Consider the following 10,635-nt stretch of genomic DNA (forward strand, 5'->3'; position numbering starts at 1 on the left):
TGCGCAAATAACGAGATGATCCGAGTTGAGTCTACGGACTTAAAGGGGTTCCAGTGTAATATCATCAATGTTGGCCCAAAATATGTAAGAAAGGGTGCGAAGCATACCTTGCGTATGTACTTGATGATAAGGAGTTAGAAATAAAACCCGAATCATGCTTGGTGGTTTGTGAATACCGGATGTTTTTCCGAAGAATTACTGGGTTTGCCACCTATTCAGGAGATAGAGTTTGGTATTGAGCTTGTACTTGGGACCACATCGATTTTGATAGCTCAGATCGTATGGCACCAACGAATTAAAGGAGTTAAAGCTTCGGTTGCAAGAGTTGGTGGATAGAGGTTTTGCTCGCCTGAGTTTTTCACCTTAGGGTGCACCGGTGTTGTTTGTGAAAAGAAGGACGGAACCATGAGGTTGTGCATCGACTATCGTCGACAATAAAGTGACAATAAAGAACAAATATCCGTTACAGCGTATCGATGATTTGTTCGATCAAGCTGAAGGAACCTCGGTGTTTTCAAAGATAGATTTGAGATCGGGTTATTATCGATTCTTGGATTCGAGATTCGGATGTACCCAAAACGCTTTGAGCGAGTACGATCACTCGAGTTCCTAGTGATGCCGTTCGGGCTCACTAATGCCCTACGGTATTTATGGATTTGATGAATCGGATCTTGAATGATTTGGACCGGTTCGTAGTTGTGTTCATTGATGACATCTTGGTCTATTCAAGATATGAGACCGAACATCTTGAACACACGAGATTAGTGTTGCAAATTTTATGGGATAAGTAGTTATATACTAAGTTCAAGAAGTGTGAATTCGGTTAAGTGAGGTTAGCTTCTTGGGTCATGTGGTATCTGCATCGGGTATTCGAGTCACTGAGCAAAATTTTAGCCATACTTAACTGGAAGCCTCGAGAAATATTCTTGAGGTTCGAGCTTTTTGGGACTTGCGGTTACTACCGACGGTTTGTAAAAGGATTCTCAATGATAGCCACACCCATGACGAAAGCTACTTCAAAAGTTGTTAAGTTGAATGGACGAAAAAATGTCGAAAAGTTTCGATCAACGAAAACTTATTTGACTGAAGCTCAATTTTAGTGCAAACCGAATCGGGCAAAGAGTTTGTCATCTATAGTGGCGCCTCCCTACTTGGGTTAGGTTGCGTATTGATGAAAGAAGGTCGAGTTGTGGCCTATCGTCGAGACAATTAAAGCCACATGAAAAGAATTATCCGCCCATGATCTCGAATTAGTCGCCATCGTATTCGCCTTGAAAATATGGCGACATTACTTATTTGGTGAGAAGTGCCATGTATTTTCGGATCACAAAAGTCTCAAATATTTGATGACCCAAAGAGACTTGAATCTCGACAAAGGCATTGGCTTGAGTTGTTGAAAGATTATGAGCTGGTCATTGATTATCACCGGGAAAGGCTAATGTGATTGCGGACGCCTTAAGCCGAAATCACTTTGTTAAGCTTTATGACGATGAATGTACACTTATGCATTCTACCCGACAATGTGTTAGTAGTGAATTAAAAGCCAAACCATTATTGATTCATCAAATTCGTGAAGCTCGAAAGTCGATGATGAAATGGTTGCAAAAGCGGGTGAGTGTGTTCGAACAAGGAATCGGAGTTTCAAATTGATGATGATGATTGTTTGAGGTTCGAAGTCGTTTGTGTGTTCCAAGGAATTGAAACTCATTTCGATGATTCGAACGAAGCCCATTATAGCGAATGTCAATTCACCCGGGAGTACGAAGATGTACAACGATTTGAAACGTCGGTTTGGTGGCATGGCATGAAGCGAGACATCTCCGACTTTGTTTGAGATGCTTAATATGTCAACAAGTGAAAGCGGAACATCAAGTGCCTTGAGGATTACTTCACCGATCAAGATACCCAAGTGGAAATGGGATCGAGTCACAATGGACTTTGTGTCCGGACTGCCATTGTCCGCAAGTAAGAAGGATGCGATTTGGGTTGTTGTTGATAGACTGACTAAGTCGGCTCACTTTATCCCCGTCGTCTGGATTTTCCATTGGATAAACTCACTTTGAATTGTACGTTTCTCAGTTGTGAGATTACACGGGTGGATTTACATTGTGTCGGATAGAGATCCGAGATTCACCTCGCGATTTTGGAAGAAATTGCAAGAAGCTTTGGGTACCAAGCTGCATTTTAGCACCGCTTTTCATCCACAAATCGATGGTCAATTCGAGCGGATAATTCAGATACTTGAGGATATGTTGAGATGTTACATCCTCGAGTTCGATGGTTCATGGGAGCGGTATTCACCTTTGATTGAATTCGCTACAACAATAGTTTTCAATCAAGTATTAAGATGGCGCCTTACGAGGCCTTATGCGGGCGTAAATGCCGTACACCATTGTTTTGGACCGAGCTCGGTGAAAGTAAAATTTTCAGTGGATTTGATTAAAGATCTTTGAACAGAAAGTAAAAGTAATCCGTGAAAATCAAGATAGCCTCCGATCGTCGAAAGTTGTACGCGGATCTGAAGCGAAAAGACATTGAGTATCGGTGGGAGATAAAGTGTTTCTTAAAGTTTCGCCTTGGAAAAAGATACTCGATTTGGCCGTAAAGGCAAATTGAGTCCGAGGTTCATCGGGCCATATGAAGTATCCGAACGAGTCGGTCCGATTGCATATCGATTGATTTTGCCTCTGAACTTGAAAAGATTCACGACCTCTTTCATGTTTCGATGCTTGACGTTATAGATCGATCCATCGCATATAATTAGTCCATCGAGGTCGAAATTCAAGCCGATATGAGTTATGAAGAAGAACCGATTCGTATCCTAGCTCGTGAAGTGAAGGAGTTGCGAAACAAAAGGGTTCCGCTAGTGAAAGTGTTATGGCTCAAACACGGGATAGAAGAAGCTACACAGGGAACCCGAGAACTCTATGAAAGAGCGATACCCAAACCTATTTACGGTAAGATTTTGGGGACGAAAATTTCTTAAGTGGGGAGAGTTGTGACACCTTAAAATGACCCTAGTCGAATATGGTTTCAGGACCACAAAACCGAGGCATAAAAATAATTTAATATTTATTTTGATGCCTATGATATGTGTTAATTGTGTGTGACATTTTTGATGATTTGATTTAGGGTTATAAATGTGAATTTCACTAAAAGGACCTAGTAGTAAACTTTGAAGGTAGGATAGGAAATGTGTGATGACTAATTAAAGCATGCATGCAAAACAATGGTCTTGCATGTCAAATACCCTCTTTTATAAGTGGTGGCGGCCATGACAAGGAGGATGGGCAAAACATGTCATAGACATGTTTTGTTGGTGCAATATGGGAGGAAAAATTAAACTAAGGTGAGGAATAAAGAAATGAAAAAAAAAAGAGAAGGTGATTGTTTCTCCCATTGCCGTGAGTTGAGGGAAAGAAGAAAAAAAGGTGTTCATCAATTGTCACTTCTTTTGGCTGAAAACTCTAAGGAAGAAAGGAAACAAGTGTGTCCTTTGGTTTATCCTTGGCGAATAGAGGAAAGAAAGGAAGGGAGGAGCTTGAAACAATCGGCTATGGTGATTTGTTAGACTAAGGTATGTTTGATGTTGTCCATGATATGCATGCATGTTTTAGTTGGTAGCTTGAGTTCTACCTAGCCCATGGTGAAATCTTGTTAGGTGATGGAAATGACACTCGGCCATGGATGCATCATTCTTGCTTGGTGTTGATGTCATTTACATGCTAAAAATGAAGCTTTGTAATGATGCATGTGAAGGTGGATTGATGACTCTTAAATCTTCTTTTTAGCATTTTTTTCTTTCGAGTGAGGCATTAAGATCCTTGTTCAACCGTGACCAAAATCGAAACGGTATGGTGTTGTGGTGTATTCGGCCATGGTATATCCATAAGTATGATTTATGTATATTGCATGGTAGGTAAGATTTGAGCTTTGGATATATGTTTATATTTGGATATAAGCAACTTTGAGATTCGGCTCTAGCATATATATATATATAGATATACATGTTTGCACATGATGTATTGGTATGACATATATACCATCTCAAGGTATATATTTGCATATGATGATGTTTCAGTTATGAAATAAATGATTGATGCGTATTGAGTTACAATATGGAATGCGTTAGTTAGTAAAATGTATGCTGTTTTTGTGTGGTAATAAGTGTATAATTGGCCTCAACATGGACATGCATATTCGGCCACATGAGGGGAATTGGTGTGCATGCATTCGGTTAGAGGCAAGCATATTGATGCCTATTGAAAATTCGGCTAAGGAGAGTACTAACTAATGTGTTGAGTTGATTCATGATTTCCGTACATATGTGACTTTAATGTCTAATGAAAATATGTGGGCTAAGTACCTTGAATTCCTCTTTCGATGCTCAAATGATTAAATCAATTTATTTGTTAAATTAAGCTCAAGAGCAAAGGGGAGCTAAATCCGATAAAGGGAAGGAAAAAGTAGTCGAACAGTAGTCGAAATCGTTCGACCACGTCCGAGGTAAGTCTTGATAATGACCCTACTTGAATTATATTGAAATGATTTGTCATATTATGGCGGACAGCCGAATGTGCGTAGGGACTAAGTTATAAAGTCAATTGAAATCATGCTCTTTGTGTGTGGCTATTGAGCCGAAATTGGAAAGGTTTGATAAATGTTTTGTGTTTGAGCCTTAGTAACGAGAATGAAATATGGATGTGTTGTGATTATTGATATATGTGTACATGAGCATTTGAATGATACAGGCTAAGTCCCGAAGGCATTTATGCTAGTGATTATATCCGGGCTAAGTCCCGAAGGCATTTATGCTAGTGATTATATCCGGGCTAAGACCCGAAGGCATTCGTGCGAGTTGTTATATCCGGGCTAAGACCCGAAGGCATTTGTGCAAGTTACCAAATCCGGGTTAAGACCCGAAGGCAATTATGCTTGTGGTTATATCCGGCTAAATTCCGAAGAAGCTCGGTTGAAGGTGAGCGTTTTGGTGCTGTAATAAATTCAATTAATACGCTCGAAAAACCCATACGATAAGGTATGTTTACATGTGCATCGGAAAAGTCGATTCGTTTGAAATAGTGTTCGTTCGATCGACTAACGAACTTTCGGCTCTTAGATAGGTTGATACCTTGTGTGTGTATATGTTGATGAAGTGTGAAGTAAGTATGATTATGAGAATGTGTATTACTAAAGTGATTCATTTAGCTATGTGAATGTAATACTTTAGTCAAAGCTGATTTCATTACTTGAGACTTACTAAGCATTAAAATGCTTTCCCCGTTGCTTTGGCTCTCTGTTTTATAGATTTTGCTCGTTAGCTATCGGATTCGGGATCATCGAAGTCGAAGTCATCCACACTATCAAAGCCCTTTTGGTACTCTTTAGTTGAACTCTGGATATGGCATGTATAGGACTACCCTTTGCTGTTTTTCAAGTACGTTTTGTGATGTATGTGTGTACAGCCATGCGAAAATGGCTCGTAGAAGTGGAGTATGGCATTAGACCATTTGTGTTTATGTATGTATATATGGTTTCATGATGTGACTATGGACTGGATTGGAAGTGTTGGGCAATGATCAGCCCTTGGAATGGCTAAACATGATCATAGGTGGACTTATGCATGACAAAACTCTAGTTGGTCCATGGAAACCACGAAATAGGTAAAGTTTACCTGAAAATAGATGCTGACAGCAGCAGTAGTGTGGATGTGATAAATCACTAAAAATATCAGGAATGGAACTAAATAGTGAATAAATTATGTAAATGAACCTTGATGAATCTACTTTTATATGGAAGAAACGAAACGGTCATATGAGTTGTATGTTAAGAGATATTTAGGTTTTCGTGAAACAGGGCCAGAACGGTTTCTGGATTCCCTGTTCCGAATTTTGAAATTCATTGTAAATTAACCAGAGATAATTAGGAGTCATGCCATATATGTATAGATTCCTCCTTGAGTCTAGTTTCTATAGAAATAAACGGCATCAGTATTGAAGCCCTGTACAGGGAGATATCCAATTCGTAATGCATGAAGGTCAGTGTAGTCGAACCCTGGATTAGGGGAGACTTTAACTAATAAACTGTACTAATTGGCCTGACCAAAAATTCTAGAAAAAAATAAGTTGATGGAAACATGAGTCTAGTTTCAGCGAAAAATTACGAAACTGATTTTCGAGCTTTAAAACTCAGGATATGATTTTTAAGGCGACAGTGACGCAGTAACCAGCTAGTCTGGAAATTTTTTTATGGACTATGAAAACAATTAAGTTAAGTCTGTGTGCACCTTGTGTTCGACTCCGGTAACGGACTCGGGTACGGGGTGTTACAAAACTTATGAGTAATGTGCTTGATATGTGATTGAACTTTGGTAAGATTGATATAGAGTAAGTGTTACAATGAAAGTTACTACAAAGAAAACATGAAAGAGTGAAATTTAGTAATAAAATAGTTATGGATAGCAATAGTTGTGTGACTTTGAAAAATCACCAAAAATGGTGGAAATCGAATTAAAGGTTGAATAAGATATGAAATTAAAGCTTATTGAGTCTACTTTCATATAAAAGAACGGTGTAAGAAAAGAATTTCATATTATGAAATATTTGAATTTTTGTGAGATAGAGTCAGAATGATTTCGGAATCCCCTATTTTGGGAAAATAATTAAAAAAATTTAAAAAATAATTAAGGGTTATAGTTTATATTATTAAAATATTTATTGAGTCTATTTTTGAAAGAATTAAACGAGAACATCATTGAATCTCGCATAAGGAGATAATTAATTTTTAGTGAAGAGGGGTTGGAACTGTCGGATGGCAAAACAAGGGTGACTTTAAAGAATAAACTATACTTATTAGCTAAACCAAAAATTCTGAAAATTTTATGGTAAGAATATATGTGAGTTTAGTTTCTAGAAATTTAGTGGATCTTAATTTGGAGTTTCATAGCTCCAGATATAAATAATTTAGTGACTGTAACTCGAATAGACAGCTTGTTTTGAACTTGAGTAAATAGTGGATCTATGTGTAGTTATGATTGTATTATTTTGAAAACATATTTTGAGGATTTATAAAAGCATGTTAATAATTTATTTATTATTTACATACCTACTTACTAAGCTATATGCTTACTCCCCTCTCTTTTCCCTTGTTTTATAGTGTCACTAAGCTAGCTCGGGGTACAAAGATCGTTGGAAATCCATCCGCACTGTCATCATTCTTTTGGTATTTTGAAATTCATATTTTGAATTATGGCATGTGTAGAGGACTTGGTTATTTTGTTATATGTCATAATTGATTTGGCCTAAAATGTTGGCCTTTAATATTTGATAACTCATTTTGTATAAGGTCATCGATGTTGTCTAATATTAGTTGAGTTAAATGTTATGATGATGCATTTTGTGCGAGGCATGAGTTGGTTGAATGAGTTTGTAATGATTAAGTATGAAAAATGTGGCATGTGAATGATTGTGTGAAGGACATGGCCTTAGACACGGGCGTATTCCCCTATTTTCAAGAAATTTTTCAATGTTCTCCAAAGTTCTCGGTTTAGTCCCGGACCGCTTCCATAGTATGTTTTGGGCCTCGTAGATCCATATCAGGGACTTAGTGATGAAAATTGAATGGTTTAATTTGGATGTAAAAATTATGTAAAAATTATGTCTCATTTTGTACGATTGCATGTGTATGTTCCGATAATGCCTCGTACCTTGTTCCGGCATCGAACACGGGTAAAGGGTGTTATACAACGTCCTAGACGTGGTCTTACATGTAATCATATATCGATGCCACTATCTCAGACAAGGTCTTACATGAAATCAAATACGATGCCGATGTCCCAGACATTGTCTTACATGTAAATCACAAATCGATGTCAATGTCCCAGACGTGGTCTCACACGAAAACACATATTGGATCCTATGTCATGACATATGTATCCTAACTATTCCTATGGTTCAAACAATACTTTTATAAGTATATATATATTATTTTTTCCTATCTAATAATAATTATTATGATAATAATAATTTTATAAATATATCTAATAATAAAAATTTCAAATATCAATAATACAATAAATAGTAATAATAATTTTTATAAAAATTTTCAAACATACATGCAGTGATATTTTTCTAATAATAATAATTTTATCTCATAATACTAATTAAAATTTCAGTAAAAAATTAAAATATCCGTAATAATAAATACAGACAAATTTTCTAGTAGTAATTTAATTCAAAATTTTTTCTTAAACGATAATATTTAAAACTTCTTAATTATTCAGGTTTTCTTCTATCCGAATCCTAGACTCAAGGCCCAATTCTTTCTAGGCCCAATTTTTGGGGCGTTACAACTCTATCCCCCTTAAAAAAAATTTCGTCCTCGAAATTTCCAACTATCAACTAACTGTATTACTCAAGTCAAACCACTATGCTTCTGCTGCGCACTCTAGCTCTAATTGTAAATTAAGTAATTAGTACACCATGAGAGAAGTACGTACCAGCATCTACTTCCGGAGCGTCTCCGTTCTCATGCATAGACCAAAGCTGGCTGTCTCGCCTCAGCATGTCCCATACCCCTGTCTGGTGCTCCACAACCACGACCCATTCCATTACTACAGCCTCTTACTGGCTGCTGACCACCCCTCGGCGATTGTATATTACCCGTACCAGTAGTTTGTCCATAATCTGGTCTCTGAGGACATTCTCTGAAACGATGCTCCATCGATCCGCATCTTAAACAGGCTCCAATCCTTTTCCAGCATTTGCCATAATGGCTTTTCCCGCAATCAACACAAGGTTGTAATCTAACAGTAGCAACAGGGGCTTCAGCTCGGACCGGCCCATCTGCCCTGGCACTTTTCCTATGCCTCTGATTAGAATTGGAAGGCTTTAAATCTATTTTGTTTTAACTCCTTTTCTTTTCCCAACTCTGGCGCTCAGCGCGCTTCACATCCTCAGCTATCTTAGCTTTCTCTACCAATGCCGCAAAATCTCGCTCCCTCTATGGAGCTATTAAAACTCGTAGACTATCCCGGAGGCCATCCTCGAATCGAACACAACGTTTGTACTCTGTTGCTACTATCCCACGGGCATGTCGGCTAAGTCGCAAAAACTCTGCCTCATACTCAGCCACAGATCGATCCCCTTGAGTTAAGTTTAAGAATTCCTTCCTCCGGGCATCTACATAACTTGCCCATACATATTTCCCTTGAAATACGGATTTAAAGAATTCCCAGGTAATCCGCTCGAGTTGAGTACCCTCTTTCACAGTCAACCACCATTGGTAAGCTTCCTTCCTAAGTAGTGATATCGCCCCTTTCAACTTTTGTTTAGCCGTGCAATCCAGGTCATCCATTATTCTCTCCGTGGCTTCCAACCAGTACTCAGCCACATTCGGGGCTACTCCAGAAATGCCCTTAAAAACTTCTGCTCCATTCGATCGGAGACGTTCCGAAACTGACCCATGGCTTTCGGTACCAATGTTGGGTCTAGCGACCCTCTCTAGAATACGAAGCATGGCTTGGGACAGTGCGTCATCCCCAGCCGTATGATCATACGGTCTTGTCCCACTATCCGTCGTAGGCGATACTGGTGTCTCACTAGCGTCCACCATAGGTATAGTATCAGAGGCAAGGGACTCAGCTCGTGCCCCTCTACGGCCTCTACCACGGCCCCTAGTACCCCGTCCACGAGTACCACGTGTGCTCATCGTATCTATCGAATTGCCTGTATTAAGAGTTTTATGCCCAGATAGAGTTTCAGAGTTCCCTTCGCAATTCTCAGCCTAGCTACAGTCTCAATCTTATAGTCTCAATATAGCTCTAACTACAATGTCATAGCAGAGTCTCAGTAATATAACAGATACTTAGTAAAGTTCAGAAAAGGTACTTACAGACTTGGTGCCAGGGATTCAGGGTGCCACTTTTTCAGAAATCAGAAATTCAAATTTATTCTTTGTGCACTTTGAAAAAAAAATTTAAAAGAATTTTCTAACATTTCCATAAAATTGATTTCAGTGTTTTTCCATGAAAATAGATTTCAAAATTTTATAAAAACGTTCGGACCCGATCCATAGCCGAGTTGTTACAACCGGGCTCTAATACCACTAAATGTAATACACCAAACCCGGCCCAAACATTACGGTCGAATTCGGCGTGTCACATTGAAGTGTTTTTCGAAAACCATGTTTTCATTGAAAACCCTTCTTGATGTAAAACTCATTGGAGCATTATTGTAAAACTCATGTTTTAATTAAAAATCTTTGAGAAGAATATTTTCGTTATAGATTAAAGTGAATGGAAGCTGTGCACCAGGTAGGAAGCCAGAAAAGAGGAGGTGAGTCTATTGGACTGCTTAAGTACCAAGCTCTTCATGTATCCAATCCTAGACATGCACACATCTATTGCCACACTTAAAGCATATTACTTGTCCACGAACAACAAATTAAGTTTAAGTCTATTTAAAATATTTATTTCTTTTGAAAAGATTTACATTGCGGAAGCTTTACTAGGTAATCGTGATATTTTGAACATAAGTAACTTTTATAAAACGCGCCCTAGAGCTAACCAATTTAATAACCCAAAATATTAAAAATAATAAAAAGAGCGGCCTTATTACAACTTAAACCAGAATAAAA

At 38.2% G+C, this 10,635-nt stretch overlaps 1 protein-coding gene across 1 annotated transcript; it reads right to left on the minus strand.

Moving 5' to 3' along the window:
- Positions 1–8,526: 8,526 nt before the first annotated feature.
- Positions 8,527–9,612, minus strand: LOC108465127 (uncharacterized). Its single transcript, XM_017765447.1, has 2 exons — positions 9,019–9,612; positions 8,527–8,868 (listed from the first exon to the last, which is right to left on the minus strand). The coding sequence occupies exons 1-2, from the start codon at positions 9,610–9,612 to the stop codon at positions 8,527–8,529; spliced, it is 936 nt and encodes a 311-aa protein (XP_017620936.1).
- Positions 9,613–10,635: the final 1,023 nt, after the last annotated feature.

The sequence above is a fragment of the Gossypium arboreum genome, chromosome 2, assembly GCF_025698485.1.
Source record: "Gossypium arboreum isolate Shixiya-1 chromosome 2, ASM2569848v2, whole genome shotgun sequence".
Taxonomy (NCBI): domain Eukaryota; kingdom Viridiplantae; phylum Streptophyta; class Magnoliopsida; order Malvales; family Malvaceae; genus Gossypium; species Gossypium arboreum.